The sequence below is a fragment of the Scomber scombrus genome, chromosome 19, assembly GCF_963691925.1.
Source record: "Scomber scombrus chromosome 19, fScoSco1.1, whole genome shotgun sequence".
In the NCBI taxonomy this organism is placed as follows: domain Eukaryota; kingdom Metazoa; phylum Chordata; class Actinopteri; order Scombriformes; family Scombridae; genus Scomber; species Scomber scombrus.
The window spans coordinates 10,326,417-10,346,975 of record NC_084988.1 but is presented as its reverse complement, the minus strand read 5'-3'; the positions used below and the strand labels follow the sequence as shown (position 1 = coordinate 10,346,975).

The 20,559-nt window shown below is 39.7% G+C and overlaps 1 protein-coding gene across 2 annotated transcripts; it reads left to right on the top strand.

Annotated features, from left to right (window-relative positions):
• The first annotated feature begins 8,112 nt into the window (after positions 1-8,112).
• Positions 8,113-19,869, top strand: fyna (FYN proto-oncogene, Src family tyrosine kinase a). Of its 2 annotated transcripts, XM_062441041.1 has the most exons (11): positions 8,113-8,383; positions 12,078-12,174; positions 12,671-12,769; positions 13,085-13,188; positions 13,552-13,701; positions 13,845-14,009; positions 14,669-14,848; positions 15,292-15,368; positions 15,849-16,002; positions 17,740-17,871; positions 19,650-19,869. In XM_062441041.1, the coding sequence occupies exons 1-11, from the start codon at positions 8,137-8,139 to the stop codon at positions 19,856-19,858; spliced, it is 1,614 nt and encodes a 537-aa protein (XP_062297025.1). In that variant the 5' UTR covers positions 8,113-8,136; the 3' UTR covers positions 19,859-19,869. The 2 variants fall into 2 exon arrangements, with proteins under 2 accessions (XP_062297025.1, XP_062297026.1); XM_062441042.1 differs by lacking the exon at positions 13,845-14,009.
• Positions 19,870-20,559: the final 690 nt, after the last annotated feature.

Below are 20,559 nucleotides of genomic sequence, written 5' to 3'. Positions count from 1 at the left end.
CTTTACATTGTGATGACATCACAGGTTTTTAAACTTTTTTCACTCAATTTCACTGAACGCATTGAGAAACCATAGCTTTATTGTGAAGGGATCAGCCGGAAAGCTTGGCTGGTATTGTGGTGAGTTTGACACCATCGTCGCCTTCGTCATCATCTGTACGCACGGTGGCGACAGGAGCTCCTGAGTCGGCAGGGAGTGACGGGCATCCCACCGCTATTTTCTCTCAATGCGAGAAAAACACTAACAGAGAGGAAAGAAGAACATCGGCGAATTTCCCCTCACGAAAGCCCCTCTGCAAACTCCGATGGATTAGTCTGATTTTTCTGCGGTAGGCACGTTTTCTTTTCTTGTGTTGAATTTCAATTGGTGCACCCGCCTTGTCCCCTATCTTGCGCTGTGGAGAGAGAGCGAGAGAGAGAGAGACAGAGAGAGAGAGCAGAGGAGATAAATAACACATTGTGAGTCGCTGCGTTCAAGCCACTATTTACTCCAGATACCATGCAGATGTTGGTGCATCTATATGATGGATAACTTTGCACTCAGAAGGGGGGGGGGGGGGGGGGGGGGCAGTGTGTATGTGTATGTGTGTGTGTGTGAGTGGTTCTGGAGTCGTAATTGTGGACGATGTCTTGCAGTGCTGTGATTCTGGAGAGGGGGCTCTTGTGTTGCAGCAGCAGCAGAAGGGATGGATGCGCTGCAGAACAGAGCTGACCACAGAGGCCATGCACGCACACACACACACACACACACACACACACACACACACACACACACACACACACACACACACACACAGAGAGAGAGAGAGAGAAACGCCACTAAAGGCCTGCAGACAGCATCGTATTGATTTGATAATTGTATAAAATAAATAATTGTCCTATGCTTTAAGCTAATTGCATTGCCACGCTGTTAAATATCCAATTAAAGCTGTCCTAATCGGGTTATCTGATGTGTCTGGAGGTGCAGCCATCCATCTTATAGGCAAACATTAGGAATGATATAGTGTGTGTGTGTGTGTGTGTGTGTGTGTGTGTGTGTGTGTGTGTGTGTGTGTGTGTGTGTGTGTGTGTGTGTGTGTGTGTGTGTGTGTAGCTGGGAACTAAAGCCTCAGTTGTATCCATGTGCAATGAGTTACCTAGAAGTATGGTGTGTTGTGTGGTGGTTTATTCACCCAGCACTCTGAAGCTCTTAGTATTCAGCCTGTAGTTGGTCCATGAATGACTGCACTACTGATGTGTGTGATATGTATCAAATTTGAGTAAAAGGGGTTGCATATTATTGCTCAAGGACCATGGGCATTTCCCCTCAGGCTTGTTCTGTCCATACAGTTAATCGTACTTCATCAGATACTGGCGCATAAGCTGCTACTTGTGAATACAGAGTCATCACTAGAGTGAAGTATTCAACTCTGTAAGGGGTGACTTTGTTTATATGTTTGGTTGTCTGGTTTAAGTCAAAGATAAAAAAAATATCGATTTAGGCCTGTCATTGTGTCAGTTAGTAGATGATACTTTAGGGCTGCAATGAACTAATAGTTTCATCATCAGGTAATCTGGTGAAATGTCAGAAAATCCTTAAAGATGTCCAAAATAACATCCTGAAATGTCTTCTTTTGTCTTGTTTACTATCATAGAAACCAGAAAAAAAAATCACATTTGAGAAGCTTAAACCAGAGAATTTGGACATTAAAGAATGACTCAATTACAATGAATCAATTATCAAAAGAGTTTAATAGTTGGCAACTGATTGATAAATTGACCAATCTTTGCAGCTTTAGATGTCACATATACAGCACATACTGTAGCCCATGTGTTGGTTTGCACTTTCCAGCAAGTCTTATTCAGATCTACCAGAAATCCTCCAACCTACATTGCTGTAGACCCACTGCATCATAATTTCCAGTGGATTCTCACATTGACCATTGCCCTCCACTGGCAGAAGACTTGGAAAGAACCATTTGAACCCCCAAAACTAGTTCAGACTGACAGCAAGAATCTGCCCCTGTTACTGGAAAAAAAAAAGGAAAAAAAAGTTCCCATTTTTCTCAGTTGCCCTTTTCTCCACTTTCAGAAAATGTACATCTACTAGGCACAAATCTCGCTGATTGTATGGACTTACTCATTTACAATGGCCGCAGTGATTTAACAACATGACTCAACTGTGAACATTGTGATGGCAAAACACAGTTAGGCTTAAACCCACACGTACATACTGTATGAAGCTAAGCTGTGGGTTTTATAACTAGCTCTTTTCATTCAGTATGTGGAGAATGCTTTGAAAGCACAACACTGCATTTCATTGTGCACATAATCTTGTAGCAGAGTGAAATGTGGCCATTGTCTTGTTGTTGATACACTGAATGAACTCAGTTGTCTGACACAAGCAAATATTGTAACTATTCAGTGAATGGCACCCATAAGGAAGAGATTGTCAGTAGACACACACGTGGTATTTCACTCCATTTAAATGGCACACAACTGAAAATGATCCTCTTTTGATTGTTTTATACAAGTTGTATTTTGGAGTTGAATAAGGTCAATGCAAGTGTGACTGCAGTTTGAGGGGCGTGGGACGTTTGACCCTGTTATGTGTCAATGAACTGAGTGTAAAGGGACCCCACACTTCAGATTAAACAGAGCTGTCTTGTTGAAGGCTTTGCTGAATTGCAAAGCAATTGTGTTACAGAGAGACTTGTCAGTTTATTGAGGTTGAGTAGTGAAGGCATGTCTAGATATGATATCATTTTAAAGTTTCAAATCAGTTTTTTTCTTTTTACAGAGCTTAATTTTGGAAACACTAATATAGAAAAGTAACACGTGAAGTTGTCCAGTAGAGCTGAAATGATTCATCTCCTAATTGTTGATTGTCAAAAAAGTTAAAAAGCAACTGTTTTCATAATTCATTGAATCAACATTCATTTTTTTTGTTATTTGCTTTTCTTCGATCTATATTTGATCGTAAGCTAGATATTTAGGTGGTTTTGAATTATTGTTGGATAAAACAAAGAAATTACAGTGACCATTTTTTGTTATTTCTTCTGACATTTTATAGACTCAATTATCAATATAATTATAGGATTCATTTTGAAACTACTGTAATCATCAGATTAATTGAAGATGAAAATAATCATCAGCTGTGCCTCTTGTTTCCTTTGTAGCATTATAAGATAATTATCGGTCCCCAGATGGGAAATTCATGTTACACAAGTACAAGACATAGTCAGGAGGTAGTAAACAGATAAAGATCTTTCTAAAATAATAAATACTGCAAAATAGAAACATTAGATACAATCTATATACATTATATAAATTGAAATACTTAGGCTAGATACATGATGATGTAACAGGTAATGAGACACATCCTGGTTATTTTTCTTTCTGTTATATTTTGCACAAAATCAAACGGCACATATGTTCATTTCTCAGGCCTGACAGACTCTCTCCCGCTCAATCCATCAGTTACGCTGTGTGACCCTGACATGTCCTTTTAATTTGATATATTGATCTCCCAGCTTTACTATAAATGGATGAGTATCTCATTAGGACTCCCAGCACTCTGTGTGTGTGTGTGTGTGTGTGTGTGTGTGTGCGTGTGTGTGTGTTATTATAGATGATTAACACTTGTGCCCGTAGAGCATCCAAATAAAGGCCTTCATTTCAGTAAATTAATTTCCAGTTTAGCCAAGCGGTTGTGAGTGATGTTGTAGTGGTTACCCTGACCTGTTACTTTGTGCTGTCTTTATCTCTCTTCATTCTTTACTTCCTGATGTAAGGAAACCTTGCAGCGGCGTTCACAAATAATATTAAACATATTTGGCCAGACATCAGAGTCAGATTTCAGACAGCATCTTGGGTTAATCAAGATGAGGAGTTTTCATATAACAAAGCTGCCGGTATGTGTTTTTCTGTTTAAATCAAGTCCTCCCACTCACTCCTCCTCCTCATCTCTGCCTTGTGCTACAATGCAATACCCACATAGCTATACGACCCTGTCCCCATTGGACCTGCTTCATCACGCTAGTGTGGCCCTCACAGAGGCAAGCTGCTCATTTGGGTCTGAAAATAGCGTGATGAGTGTTCTTGCAGGCTGAGGTGGTCATGCGATACCCAGGCTGTGCCACGGAAGGGACGAGCCCAGCAGCTACAATGCCATCATCGGCTTTATTTTGATGGGGGGCGGGGTTGTGCCGCAGGTCAGGCACCGAGCTGGCCGGCATGTGCCTGTGTGTGTGTGTCTCTATCATGATGAAACACTGGGAGAACACAAATTGTATTGCACGGCTTTGTCTTGACGTTTTGATATGATCCATAGTGTTGGTTCATGCGTGTAATTGAGTAACCCTTGAATCTGAAAGCCATGTACCAGTGATGAATCTTCATGAAACTCTTATTCTATTATTGTGTGAAGATGTGATCTGCCTGTTGCTGTCAAATGTACTTGAGCTAAACTTGATAAATGTGAATCAGTTTATCCCCTTAAAAGAAACAGTTTGATGTCCAAAGAAGCCTGATTTCTATAAGACTCATTCAACAACTTCTGCTATAACACAAATTGCACACAGACATGATTCATATGCAAATGTTTACTAAGCGAGCTCTCAGCCAAAAAAACAACGTCACAAAGGGAACATATGTATATAAACAATATGAGATGGCCTAGATTCTGTGCAGCAGAATGGTTACAGTTCTATTAAAGCTACGGTAGTCCCTGGCCTTTTTACTTCAAGAGCAGGAAGATTTTCATAATCCCCACAGCACGACAACGTGAGATCTCCCCTCATTTACTCTGATCCCTCCAGGAGTGGTTGCAGTGCTATTTCAATCACTGCAGTTAAAGTGAAAATACATCAGAAAACAGAAGCTACCTATAATATGTTATCCAAGTGAGATCAGTTGATATTTCTGTGCTCCACTGTGTGACTCTTGGACTTTTTGTAAGTTGTAAATATGTGAGTATAGGTTTTGTATTAGACTAACACCACTGTTTTTTTGAAGTATTTCCATCACTCTAGAAAGTGAAATCAATCTGCTGTGTAATATATAGCTTCAGATAACAATTATGTTCATCACATATTAATCTGTCAATTGTTTTTTGATTGTGTAATCTATTAAATATTCCAAAGCCCGAAGTGATGTCTTTAAATTGCTTTTGTTTCCCAGCCAACACAGAAATAAACTGTTTTTTTGTCTTAAATATAACTTTTTAAAACAATAACTCAATTATCCAAATAGTTGTTGGCCAGGAGTTGTGGATTGACAAATCTATCAATTTTTGCAGCTCTACTGAATTCCCAACATTAGCTCCAGGAAATCATGTTGACAGTATTATAGTTAACACTTCACTTTGTCATTTATGCTGTTTTGGGAAGGCTTATGCATTTCTCCTTGTTTGGAAATTGTGGACTCATCTTGTGTTATAAGGTAAATTTTTGCTTGATATATACCTTTGATAATGGAGGACACTGTAAATACCAGAAGATAGGAGATGTAAATATAAATGTCAAGGAAGATTATTTGATATCTGTAGGATTACCAGAAGGCTGCAGTCATCCTCCTGCTTGGATTTCTGTCTTTGGTGTCGGCTTTGGTCTGGGGCTTTATACTGTAATGTTACCGTGGGGCTTGTTTCTTCTTCTGGGTATTTTATGGGGTTTTATTGGCAGTAATGAATCACAATGATCTCCTTCTCTCTGCAGTGGCTCTGCTCTTCTGTTGGTTAAGCAGTGTGCTGCAAATAAAAAACTGGATGAACTGAAAATGCTGTACGCAGTAGGCAACTTCTATACTTAGTAGGTATCTATTTAGTACAATAGTGTTGTGCACTTTTTGTCAACATCACAAAATCCGCAGTGTGTTGACAGTGAGATTGCTTAAGACAAAGGCAACATACCAGACACACGAAACTCATGTTTAGAGTTTTAAAAAGAACAGGGTATAATGGGTGATAGTGATAGTGTGGTACTGTTCATTGTCCACTACCACTGGTACTTTTAAGAGTCTGGTTTTAGTGTAATTTTCTGCTTAATTCTAGTGGTAAATGATGAATAACGCCAGCCAGAGCGCTCTCTGACAAGGTTATTTTTAAATTATTAAATTAAAATTATAAAAATTATTATTTTTAAAATTAGGTGCTTTCAAACACTGATGGTAAAATTAGTTCTTCCATTACATTCTGTATTTAACTTTAAGTAACTAAGCTCGTACTCTGTTGCACAAGTGATCTTTTTTCCGATGTAGACATTTGTGTAAATGTAAAACAGCCCTGAAGGACTAAAGTCATATACTGTGTAGCTTTCCTTGTAACCATTAAACTCCAGCGTCTCCAACAAAACACTGCAGAAACTCAAAATCTTCTAGTCAAAATAAATCTCATTACACTTAAAATAAGACTCATCACCAAAAAAGTAACTTGTTTTTAAACAACTTTCACTTGTTTCAAGCACATTTTCACTTGAAATAAGTAGCTCGATCTGCTGTGGAGCAAGTTTTTTTAAATACTTGTAATAGGAAAAAAATAAGAAGTGGCCATTACACAGAAAATAAAGTGTGAAATTGTCTGTCATACCTGGGAAGGGACTAGAGACACCGATAACCATTCAGGAAAGGAGCACATCCCCCTACCGCTCTGACAGTGAATTGCACCGTGACAAAACACGATGCGATGGAGAGACGCAGAACTTCGAAGGGTGCACGACGGCATCGGGGCAACGGCGTAGTTACAGCGTGGAGGTTACGTAGAAGCATAAATCAGCCTTGATATGTCAGAAAAATTGCCCATTACAAGTCAAAGATTACAACTTTAAATGTCTCATTTTGTCCAAAAACTAGCCCCAAACCCAAAGATTTTCAATTAACTATTACTGTATGTATGAAAAGCATAAAATCATCACATTTGAGAAGTTAAAGGCAGCAAATTTGCATATATATATATATATATATATTAAAAAATCATTACAAAAATAGTTGCTGATTAATTATGAAAATAATATTGTCATGTGAATTATGCAGAAGATAAAATGTAATGAAAAGTATTTACTGACTGAAACTTTATACTGGTGCTGCTGATATATTGACTATTTTCACTGATTCATTATTTAGTTTGGTTCGCTAAAACACTATCCAAAAGTTCATAAAATGCAAAAAATCTTTAGTTAAAAAAAAATTAGTCTTGACACAAAAGAGCAAACCAGCTGTTGTAGATATAACGGAGTCTTTAGTAGGGGTCAAGAGCAGTGTATCAGTTTCCCTCTTCCTCCGTCTGCTGCAGCATCCCATCCCCATCCACAGCAACTGTAAACAAGTGTGTTTCCAATTAACCGTCTCCGAAGTCAGCTGGCCGCTAATGCTGATGAAAGACAACAGTGCCGTCAGCAGTCTCTTCGTAGCCGTGTTGTACCGGCTACGTGAGCTTCCAGGGCTTAGAGGGGGGCACGGGGAGCCGAAATGTGCATTAGTTTAACTGGGTCTTTAAAGACGGTAAGGCTCTTTTTAATTGGAAAAGCAGATTGCCTCAGTCATTACAGAAACTGGTTTAGCTTTGCTGTAGTGAGGCCAAACGCTCCATCAGTCCCCCCCTCATGAGACCCAGTGTAGAAGCCAGGGAGCGGTTTGCTGTTAAGGGGCTCTCTGTGCATTTTAACTCTGAATCTATAGATGGGTGTGTGGCTCCTTGTAAAGCAAACAAAAATAAAGTGCATGCCAACTTGTAAATGCAATGGCCGGGTGTAATCCTTCTCACATGTGTGGTCGTGCAATAAGATGGAAAAGTAAACGATGATAAGTAGTGCTGTTAAATCCTTTTATGGCAAGTTGAGCTGGATGTTTTCTCAGTGTAAAGTATGTCACGTCAACATCAGCGTGTACACATGTTTACAGCAGCGATCCAAACGAGCCACTCACTGCAGCTCTGTCACATTATGCTCCTCTGTATAATTAGTGATGGAGTTTGAAGTATCGTGTTTAATTTCAGCGTAATTATAAGATTTTTCAGAGGGCTCGCTGTAACTCTCAGAGGAAGCTCTGAAATAATGGAATATTGAATCATAATTTCCCCACTGGAGTCAGCTTTTGAGCTATTATTTTACCTACGCACTAATTCCACCTCTGTCTTTTTCTCTCTACCCACAGAAAGTAGAGAATGGGCTGTGTCCAATGTAAGGATAAAGAAGCAGCAAAACTCACTGATGACCGGGAGACCAGCCTTTCACACAACTCGGGGTACCGCTATGGGTCTGACCCCACGCCGCAGCACTACCCCAGCTTCGGGGTCACCACCATCCCCAACTACAACAACTTCCACAGCGGCGCCACACAGGGGGTGACGGTGTTCGGAGGTGTGCACACATCCTCGCAGTCTGGGACGCTGCGGTCCCGGGGAGGAACAGGTGAGGCTGAAAAACTGTTTGATAAATCTGTGAGTTGTAAGAGCTGTTTAATACCCAATATGCTTCAGCTGAGGCTTTCTGAAAAACTGTAGCTTATGTTTTGATTATGGTATTTTAAGCTAGTATTCAACATCGTTTAAGCATACTTTTTTATGCCAAACTTATACATTTCTATATTTAGCTCCTGAAATTGAGTTTTGGTCACAACTGGAAACTCAAAATCTCCACTTAATTTCAGGTGGTTTAGTAGTTCCTTAAATGCCCCATTTAAATGGAAGTTAGAGCGTCTTTAGCTTCTGTGCTGTGACATATTTCCCATTTAAATGGAATATTTGAGTGGTGTACAGTTACAAGAGGGATTTAAATCAAATCCTTAGCATTTGATTGGGCTGCTAGAAAGCAGGCTGGGCTTACAGAGTTAAGTGCAATACAGAGATGCACAGAGAAACGGAGCTACAGAGGACTTTTGGCTCTACACACACACCTCCTTCACCTGTTGTTTGATCAGGATGAGGAGGAGGGTGAGATGAATGAATTAGACCTCAGCCACATTGTTTTGGATATGAAAGCACAGTAAGTGGAAGCTCTAAAATACATTTCAGTTAAATTACAAACAGAGCAATTAAATGAGAAATAAAAATGTCAGTCAAAGATATAAAACTGTAAACGTATCTGATTTTCACTTCTACTGTTTGGCCCTAATCCAGTACTCAGTGAAAGGCTAATGTTGGCTCCAGGTTTAGGTTTAATGACAAGACTTTGTCATATAATAAAATATACTATACTATTTGGGATAGAATGGACTTCTTTCTACCGCTGACCAGTGTAATTGTCCCATTTTCTTGGATATTAAGAAGGGTCCAACAGTATCCATCATGTTTGTGAACCAATGGTCAATGAGCAATGCCCTCCTTGGATGAGAAATGTCACTTTCTTTTCTGCCACAAAAAGGTTAATTTCATTGTCATTTCGAATAACGATGAGGATAAAGTATTGTCACTTCTATTGTAAAGAAATGCTATAAATGAAATATAATACAATCTGTAAGAAAGCCACACTCATAGCGTGTGTGTGTGTGTGTGTGTGTGTGTGTGTGTGTGTGTGTGTGTGTGTGTGTGTGTGTGTGTGTGTGTGTGTGTGTGTGTGTGTGTGTGTGTGTGTGTGTGTGTGTGTGTGTGTGTGTGTGTGTGTGTGTGTGTGTGTGTGTTTTTTAACATTTTGAAGCCAGAACTTTACGTTTTATACCCGAGGATATATTATACTAAAATTGGTTTCATGTGGTTTTATACTTCAGGACTAACATGTTGACCATTTTAAAATCTGGAAACCTAAAGACCATGAATGCCGGGGGACCCTGCTCTCTTCTCACTATCTCGCAGAACTGGTATCCTGACATGAGATCTGCAGTGAGATGTTCAGAGATATTGAATCATCTTACATGCTGGAACTGTCATCTTGTTTTTTCTCCTTTTTTTTCTTACCATATTCCAAAGTGAATTTGTGATTCTTCTCTTGTGTGTGCTCCATATTGTGGTGCTGTGACACATTCATCTCGCCGCAGAAGATAAATGACCACTGGCTGCAAGTTAATGGAAAACAGAGTGACCTAAATTATCATTCTGGTACTCTACGAGGCACATCTGACGACCAGAAAGAATAGACGTTGTGCTGAATATTGCAAACGTGTTCTGAGGGCGGGCAAATGTGCTTTACAGTTTCTCACTTAAGATTTTAAAGATACATATGATGTGTGATGCATAAATTAACAGCATGTCTTGCTTTGATGTCAACCACTCTGGCTTTTTTTTCTGAAGGTAGATCCCAGCACAGATAAACACTCTGCATCTGTGGAGTCAGCATCAGCAGCTTGTATGAATAAGAAATTAGTCCAGGAGGGCAGCGCTATCCAAAATTCATATCTAAGATTGCAACAAGAAACATGTGAGGGCATCACATGTTTGCCTCTGAGTTTCGATCATTGTTTAGTGTATTGTGGAAGTCATTACATACTTTGCAGGGAAGTTTGCAGAGCTTTATTGAAGCACTGTAGCTCTGACTGTCCAGAGATGATTCAGATCAAATCAGAAAATGAAATCATTTTACAGTTTCAAGCTTATTAGCAGATACAGGGACGCTGGGGCCGTCACAACAGATAAGTTTGATTGGCCTCCCTAATCTAGACCATGTCGACATTAACTGTTGGCTCACCACTCCTAGACAATGCTCTGTGTGATAGAGAGGAAAGTCATACTCTCACATTAGACGTGCATTATTTTATTTATTTAGTTGGCCACTTGGGGGCAGCGAAACAAACTGTAAACACAGCATTGACATGTTGTCAATGCTGTAAACACAGCATTGAGATGTTGTCAACTCATGAAGTTGCTATAGTGAATTTGTCAGCAACTGTTTGCTGACATCCAGCAGACATGGAGCAGCGTTATCATTCTTTTGCAGTCGTTTTTTTTTTTTGGCCAACTGACAAATTTAAGTGCAATATTCACCCTCCTTTTAGCTCTGTTTTGTCTACACCAACTCCTGACAGAAATATCTGGTTCTTTAGCTGCTAAATGCTCACCTATGTTCAAACTGTCTGCTGCATCTGAAATTGACTTGATGAGAGTGGTGGCTGTTAATATCAAAACAGTGAGTATAAACGGTGATAATTCTCAATGACTGTGTCGCTTCAAATGACACCTTTTTATTACATATAGTTATTTGACCCATTCGTATTCTAAAAATATGAATTGTTACAGCTTATATTCAGTAAATAAATAAAAACAATGGAAAGTAATCCACAAGGATGGGAACATAGCAAAAAATAAAAAAGATTGCCTCTGCCAAAACCAAATTATGAGAGAGGCTTTACCAGAGAATACTTTACCAGAGGCTAAAGTATTTTTAGGCACATTACGAATGACTTTGAGGCTGTTACATTTCTTACACTTGGTTTTAAAATGTGTTTTGGTGATCCAAACGTAAGTTGACAGCAACACATTGCCGTTAACACCTGTGTCTGTAAAGCACCACCAGGCAAGTAGTGTTCAGATTTCATTACTGCCTACGTCACTTCCGCCAGAAGCTTGCACAGTTATTATGTCAGTCTGTCACCAAAAAAGTGCCAGATTTGTTTTGCACAGGCTAACTAAGAAAACAAAAACGTTTCAAGAACTAATTTATATATACGGGCCAAATCACTTGGCATTGGCAACACATTAGCGTTCACACTACAAAATACATGTGGTCAAATGTATCACAGACCACATAGACAAGTGGTTGTTTTATGTAGTGGTGTCCACTTTTGATCCAATCACCCAAAATTCATTTTAAAACCAAGTGTAAACAGGCTCTTTAATAAAGAGAACCTTTTAAGTAAACAAAGAAAGTAGTTCCTTTAAGAACCTCTTTGTGCAACTGAAGATTGATTGGGAAGATGAATATTGGATGACTGTCTGGATATACTGAATGTAGAGGACATATTCAACACAAACTGAAAGAAGTTGATTTGATGCAAAGAATAGATGAAGAAGGCAGCAATTCTCATTTCCATTACATAACAAGCTGCCCATGTGTTCAACAGATGAGCAAACCCAGCAATAAAACCACCATGAAAAACCCAATGTTACACTTCATCCATACAATTAAGATTTAGCTACCACCACTAACCAGCATATACAACTTTCTTTTCCTGCAGGGGTGACTCTGTTTGTGGCTCTTTACGACTACGAAGCCAGGACCGAGGATGACCTCAGCTTCAGAAAGGGGGAGAGGTTCCAGATCCTCAACAGCACGTAAGTGTGAAAACATCTGCATGACAGCATTAAGGGTGGCGGTCGTGTTTTCACTGTCTGCTTTTTGTCTTTTGTGAATGTCTGAGCGATGAATATGGAATGAAATGTTGTTTCACTGATTTACTCACTGAGTTTTTGTTTTATATGTTAAGTAGAACAGATGTGTCTTGTTTTTGGGACAGCTCTTGAACAAATCAGATCTTGCGTCAGAGAAATAAATGGATCTGCTATGACCAACATAAACATTTTATTTAATGAGTGAAGCGCTTCTTTTTAAAATCATCCTTTCTTACTATATCCTGTATGCTTTGTATTGTCTTTTTATATTTTAATGATGTAGCCCCAGCCATTAGAAACAGCTGCTTTTATGTAATGGTTTGTTTTTATGCGTATGCTCTCAGCTAACAGAAACAAGACAGTCAATAAATCTGAGCATCCATTACTTCTGTCTGTCTCTGCTTCCATCCTTCATCTCTCTCTGTCCTCCTCTCTTCAGTGAGGGAGACTGGTGGGAGGCTCGCTCTCTCACTACAGGTGGAACTGGTTACATTCCCAGCAATTACGTGGCTCCAGTGGACTCAATCCAGGCTGAGGAGTGAGTAAAAATTTTTATATGAGCACACACACTCTCTCTATTACACACACACACACACACACACACACACACACACACACACACACACACACACACACACACACACACACACACACACACACACAGTCTCAGAGTCTCAGAGTCTCAGAGGCACAGCAGCGTCATCAGCAGAGAGCATATCATAAATATTTGAAAGCCCATCTTGCTGGCTTTTGTTAAATATGGCATAGTAGCACTTACGGTAAGAATAAAGACAGAATGTTTGAAAAATGTTATGAGACGTTATAGTTTGACTTTTTCTCTCCTTTCCTGCAGCTGGTATTTTGGTAAATTAGGCCGAAAGGATGCAGAGAGGCAGCTGCTCTCCAACGGCAACGCCAGAGGCACTTTCCTCATCCGTGAGAGTGAAACAACCAAAGGTACTTTAACATGCTGAGATATTGAATGCTTTTAGACTTTAGGAAACAGACAGAAGTGTTTGTCAATACACAAATATTTAGTAACGCTTTGATGTGTAATGTGCCATTGTAAGTAGTTTATTTTTTGACAAACTTTCAAAAAAATCATCAAACCAACCTCAGAATTTAAAATTCAGTGTGATATTCATTAACCGTACAGGTTCTCCATATTTATTTCCCTAAATCTTTTGCACAATCTGCTACATATACATTTTTTAAAAACTATCACGCACTCACAGGAAGCAAACTAATTCAAGTCTTACCGGATACTTAGCTCTAAATTACTTCAATCTGCCAGTTTCATTCTTTATCACTGTGTTCCAGGGGCCTACTCCCTCTCCATCCAGGACTGGGATGACATCAAGGGAGACCACGTCAAACACTATAAAATTCGCAAGCTGGACAGTGGAGGTTACTACATCACCACCAGGGCCCAGTTTGAGACGCTCCAGCAGTTGGTGCAGCACTACTCTGGTGAGACTGATACATTTATAGGGGAAGTACAAAAACATCTCGATATGAGAACTCTATGTCTTGTTTTCTCTTATCCTAAAATGGAAAATAATTAAAGCTTGTTTCCACACTACTCTAATATTCAAACTGCACGGTTGATTCAGCGAGGGCCGCAGGGCTTTGCTGCAGACTGATCGTACCGTGCCACAAAGGCATGCCTCGCCTGACCGACCTGTCCGTCAAAACCAAAGACGTGTGGGAGATCCCGCGGGAGTCGCTGCAGCTCATCAAACGTCTCGGCAACGGCCAGTTTGGAGAGGTCTGGATGGGTGCGTATCTCTTTGGCGTCCTCTTTTGGCCCCAGTGAAAAATAAACAGCTGTGAGCAAAGTTGCAAAACATACTTTACATGTGTAATCACTTAACTGTCGAAGACTAAACCCAACTTCACATCAACTCTACATTACTCACAGAGAGTAGCTTTTGCTTTTAGTGATGCTTCTTTAAATGTCATTAAAGAATTTTTTGTATTGTAAACTTGTTGTGTTCATTTAACAGTTTTGGAAGATATGTTATTTGTTATTTCTGTATATCTGTATAAGACATATCTTAACCATGTTCAGACACAGCCAGTCTTAGTTCACTTCAGTTCAATAAAAAGCTTAATTTGTTCCACACTGGTCAGTGAAATGCTCCATGTGCTCCATCTGAACATGTTGGTCTTATAAACATGGATTATGTCAAATCCTAAAATACATTTAAGTGTTGCTCAAATCCATATCATGCCAAGCTTTAACTCAACTTTAGATACGTGCAATTTGTTTCCTTTGTTTCTTCAGAGAAGTTTGTACCATGAATGTAACATTTGGTTACAATAGAGTTAATTGTATTCAGTTAAAGTCAATTGTATTTATAACATTTCACATTTCATTTTATCAGACTCTCCGTCACATTTTAAAATAGTGAACAACCTCTTTTTTTCTCTTCAGGCACATGGAACGGCACCACAAAGGTGGCGGTGAAGACTCTGAAGCCTGGCACCATGTCACCCGAATCCTTCCTGGAGGAGGCTCAGATCATGAAGAAGCTCCGACATGACAAGCTGGTGCAGCTCTACGCCGTGGTGTCCGAAGAGCCCATCTATATTGTCACAGAGTACATGAGCAAAGGTAGCGCCATTTCACTTAAAAAGACATTATGAATTTTACATACATGTATTTGTGCACACAGTGTGTACATAATTCATGCACCTGCATGGACAGGACAGTATAGATCCTACTTTAAAACATGGCACTCAGTCCTGTCATGTCGACATTGCTATACTGAAGCAGGCACAATTTATTACAGTGATGCAGACACTTACTGTAGTTTGGTTTTTACAGTGAGGGATTTTACTCAAAAACCCTGAGATCATCAGTTACCATAGCAATAACTAACTAACAAATAAATATCGGAGCCCAGTGTAACATGTGTGGCTGGTATCCCAGAATTGATGGTCACATTAGCTACAACATGTTGATTCAGTTTTGATCCAAATCTGAGTTGAAAGCTGGCAGCGGAAGACAATCTGAGACAGTAGATCCTAACTTGTTGATTTTTTCTCTTTTTGTAGGGAGTTTGCTTGATTTCCTCAAAGATGGAGAAGGGCGAACCCTCAAACTGCCAAATCTAGTAGACATGGCAGCTCAGGTACGTTGTTAAAAAAAATGAATGCTGTAAAATGGTGCTGTAGACTGTGGATTTGTTACTAGTGTGCTCTAAACAGTTTAATTCACTTGAATAATCTACAGCCGTTTCCCATTCATTCATTAGTTAGTCTGCACAATCACAGTAATTTCCATCTTCATGTTTTGCTATTCAAACTTACAGGTTTATTAGGCAACTCCTCACTTTTCTAGAATAAAAAGTTAGTGAACATTTGAAAAGTTTGAACTTTAGGAACATGCCATGTAGCACAGTGTTGTTTACCAAACTGGGTGATCTGTCATTCCTTCACACTATAATCAGACAGACAACAGAGATGATCACATGATTGCTTTAATCACTGGAGTATGCATCACCGTTTTTTATTTCACGCTGATAAAATGGCTGTAAATCTATTAAACATCTTGCCCTTGAAACAGTTTTAGTGATGCGATGTTCACTTGAAAAAATAACTTTATTTCCCAGGTGGCAGCAGGCATGGCATATATTGAGCGGATGAACTACATCCACAGAGACCTGCGTTCTGCCAACATCCTGGTTGGAGAAAGTCTGGTGTGTAAGATTGCTGACTTTGGTCTGGCCAGGCTCATCGAGGACAATGAATACACAGCAAGACAAGGTACTGGTTACAGTCTTAGTGGATTGGCAAAGTCAGAAAATGTTGTTGTTGTTTTTTTTAAAGGGATGATGACCGTGGCAACTGTCTGACTCAAATGGTGCTATAGTATTCAATCTGTCCCCAACCACAGCATCTTCTAAAAAACATCATCGTCAGAGGAAAAAGTGTGCGGGCTAACCCACACACACACACACACACACACACACACACACACACACACACACACACACACAGGTTTACTTAAGTCACTTTTGCGGTATTTACATAGATTTACATTCATTTCCTGGAGATTTACCCTAACCATAACTACTATTTGCCTTACCATGACCCTTACCCTGACCTTAACAAATGACCCACAAATCTACATTTTATTAACTGGGGACATGTATTTTGTCCCCAGTTGCACAAGCCATCCCCAGTCAACTGGTCTTGAGTCTGGTGTATGTCTCTGAAAGTGACTTAAGTCACACACAAACACTAATTTACTTCGGTCACTTCTGGGGACATTACATAGACTTGCATTCATTTCCTGGACACTTACCCTAACCTTAACCATGACCTCTACCCGTCTAACCCTAACCCTTACCTTAACCATAACCTAGCCCTAAACTTAACTGCTGACACAAAAATAGTTTTGGGATTTTCACAAAAATCCCAAAATGGAGTTCAGTTCAGTTCAGTTGCTTTTATTGTCCCCTAAGGGAAACTTGACTTGCAGACAGGTTAAAAAAAATGCCCAATGACCACATGCAAAAAAGATTTTGCCCCCCGTTGTACAAGCTGTCCTCAATTAACTGGTCTTTAGTCTGAAACGTGTCCCCAAATGTAGCTTGTGACAGACACACACCACACACACTTCCACAATAAGTACAGTAAATGAGCAGGAATTTCTCTTGGTGACACCAGTGGAAAACTAAGCACTTGTGGTTACAGCATGGGTAAAAGACAATAGCATATCACAAAGAGCAAGGCCACAGGGCAGGAATTTAACACTGCAGACTGCATTTCTCTGCGTGCATGTTGCGCACATGAAAATCCATCTGTCACTGTGTATCTTATTGAAAAGATGAGGAATAAGCGGCTATACCCTGAATCACTCAAATGTTGTTTTCCCCTGAGCCGCCGTTGGCAGACGTGAACTGCACCAGGACGACTTCCAGACTCTCAGTCACTCTGTCAACATGTTCAGTCACTCGTTTGTTAGCGATTTAAATGTTTACTTGCTCAACCTGGGCCAAGTGCAAACTGAGAGGGAGAGAGCTAATGGAATTGTTCCGTTTTTTTTGGGGTTTTTTTCCTTAGTGGGATGTTATCATGTCGTCATGTCTCTGCACTAATGAAATTAGAGAACAAAACCCATGCAGAGCAAAGTGACCTACTTATTCCTTAGGTTTTGGTAAAGGTTGTGTCTTTATTTCTGCTGGAATTTCAGACACGAGTAAAATAAAAAAACGTATCAAAAGACAATATCCCCGTCAGGTATATTATCATTCTTATAACACCAGTAATTCCTCTTGAACATAATATTACTATTTTTTTTATTTCCAATTGTTCTTTTTGCCTGTTTACTTACTTATTATTTATTGTTCTTTATTCTTTTTATTGATGCTCTTTCCATTTTTGCTATCCACTTTGCTGTAACACTGCAAACTTCCCCATCATAGGACTAATAAAGGATTATCATATCTTAAGTGTCTTATTCTAGATTTAAAATCATGTTTCTGCATTTCTTTTCAGGTGCAAAGTTTCCCATTAAGTGGACTGCTCCTGAGGCTGCGCTCTATGGGAAATTCACCATCAAGTCAGATGTGTGGTCATTTGGCATCCTGCTGACAGAGCTAGTGACCAAGGGCAGAGTGCCCTATCCAGGTGAGAGAGAGCTCTGTGAATTATGTAATCACTTATCAAATCCAGTTGATTGCTTTTGTTAGATTGTTGTTGTGTGTGTGTGAGAGTGCTTGACTCTACTGAGACATTAGCCACAGCTCTGCAAGCTAAAAAAAGAGCAGCATGTTGCATAATGTACGTTACAGTGTGCATTATGCAGAGGAATGTTCCCATCTGACTGTGTGAACGTGTTAAATATCCCTGTGTTGCTCTATGTCATATTTATACATTTAACTGAGTGATCCAGCCAGAGGGTCCATAGTGAGTTACAAAATAGTATAAGAGTAAATGAAGCGCAATATCCAGGTCGTTCAGCATTCTTCTAGTTACGATGCATACTACATCAGGCTGTAGACCTTTGTTGCATGTCATACCCCTCTCTCTTCCTAATTTCCTGTCTCTGCACTTTCAGATGTTTAATAAAGGTAAAAATGATGAAAAGTTACCAGTTACCCAGGCTAATTAGAAGTTGGGTGAAGCTATTTTGCAATAACATGTCACCAAGCTTTTTATACAAAACAAATATTGGTGTAAGCTGTCTAAGGTCTAATTAGTCAATTGAAAATACCTGTTAGGGTGGACTATAGATGTATGAGGTTTTAAATAGGATTTTGAGTCATTATACTCAAGTAGCTTTGGAAAGACTAGAATTGTAGAAAATGTCTCACACAGTAAAAAAAAAAAAAAAAAGTTTAAATAGAGCCTGTGAGTAACTCCTATCACAGCAGAATACTGCACAGCCAATGCAACTTTTGCAGTACGGCAGTTTACTTAAGCTCCAACAGCTACTGTTCATGTATCATTTCACAAGCTCCACCCTCAATTGTTGGCACAGAGTCTATTTTTCTCTGGGGGAAAGTTTTTATTGTCACTCCCCATTCTCTGCCGTGCAGAGCTTTGTATACTGTATAAACTCAGACCCAAATATACATTTGTTTTGTGCATATGAAAGTTGTCCTATCAGGAATATTGATAACTTTTTTGGAGGGCATTCATAAATTAAAGAGTGCTTAGTTGAAAGAGGGTGTTTGCTTTAAAATGTTAGCTTCATGCTACATTAGCTCTTTTACAGTGACCAAATAATCACTAGTTAGCATTTTGACTTATTTAGGGTCATGGGGGAGCTGAAGTCAGTCTTAGCTGACACTGGGTGGGAGGCGGGGTACATACTGGACAGGCCATCAGTCAATCACAGGGCTAACATATAGAGAACGTGCAAACTCATCACAGAAAAGCCAGTGGGTTCAAAAACAGAACCTTCTTGCTGTGATAACAATGGTTACCACTGCACCATGACACGATAATACTATTTTCTAACTTGATTAGTTTTAAATCAGTTCTATTATTGAGCATGAAAGTTCAATCTTGAACTTTACACTCAACTAAAATCAAAAGGGAGACTGGTGTGCATGCAACCAAAGTCAAATTTGAAAGCACAAAAAAGAGTTTGCACACCCAAATCAGTTAGTTTGTTCCTTTTATTTAGTTTTCTTGTCAAACTGAAGCACAGGGTCAACTTGGGAATATCTCAGCCTAAATTTGATTTATGATCATCTTGGTTACATGCTGTCTACTGTTCTTGCCACAGCTGCTGCAAAGTATGAAATATCCTAACTGTTCCCTTGAGAAACAAAATCATGTGTAAAAATGCGGCTCGTGGCTCATAAATGAGAGCAATTAGAGGGAGACTAGTTATTTGAAAGGCAAGTTTTTAACTGCATTGCCACACAGCCTTCATTCCTCCATGTTCCTCCCTCCAGGCATGAACAACCGCGAGGTGCTGGAGCAGGTTGAGCGAGGCTACCGAATGCCGTGCCCTCAGGACTGTCCCACGTCCCTGCACGAGCTGATGGTGCAGTGCTGGAAGAAAGACCCGGAGGAGAGGCCCACCTTCGAGTACCTGCAGGCCTTTTTGGAGGACTACTTCACTGCCACTGAGCCTCAGTACCAGCCGGGGGATAACCTCTGAGCGCCGCTGCCCTCACCTCATGTCATTTCACCAGCTTCCCACCAGAGGGAGCCAGACACCACGTATTCTCTCTCATCATGTGGCATCGACTGACTTCTTGACTTCCAAGCCTCACAGACACACACAGATTGCAAACTGACTATCAAATCAGAGGATGTTTTGAAGGTGGGAGGGGGCGCTGACATGACTGCAGAGTTGAAAATGACTGCCATGGGTGAAGGAGATGAGTTGTGTTGTGTAACTTGTATGTAGTGTAAATATAAATTGCTTGTTATCTCTTTTTGTTTCATTTTATATTACTTTTGATATTTTGGAAATGTGTGGATTTTTTTTTTTAATCCAAAGTTATTTCTGAATTTACGGCTCGTAGAAAACGTGTGAGGCTTGGTAACAAATATTTACATAATAATTGTAGGATTGGTAATAGTTAGACATTGTGGACTGAAATATCTCAGTAGTTTTTCTGGGAGTCCACTGACCTTTTTTTACTAAGTTAATACTGTATAACAATACTGCTCCTCTTCTCAAGGAACTTAGATGTACTATAACACCTGTTCTTGCCTTTTCATGTTTAGTGATATTCTTATAACGTAAGGGAATGCCTTCATGCTTTCTACACACTAACTTAATGCCTAATGCATCATGGACTCCTTCACCCAAACTTGTATGGCATCTGCACTGATATTAAGTGCATCCATTGC

What these genes read in the sequence shown, in the direction of transcription:
- fyna (XM_062441041.1), top strand. Translation starts at nt 8,137, where the DNA reads ATGGGCTGTGTCCAATGTAAGGATAAAGAAGCAGCAAAACTCACTGAT. An exon ending in TGAGAGTGAAACAACCAAAG is followed by an intron (nt 13,189 to 13,551) that starts GTACTTTAACAT and finishes ACTGTGTTCCAG; the next exon opens with GGGCCTACTCCCTCTCCATC. An exon ending in TGAATACACAGCAAGACAAG is followed by an intron (nt 16,003 to 17,739) that starts GTACTGGTTACA and finishes ATTTCTTTTCAG; the next exon opens with GTGCAAAGTTTCCCATTAAG.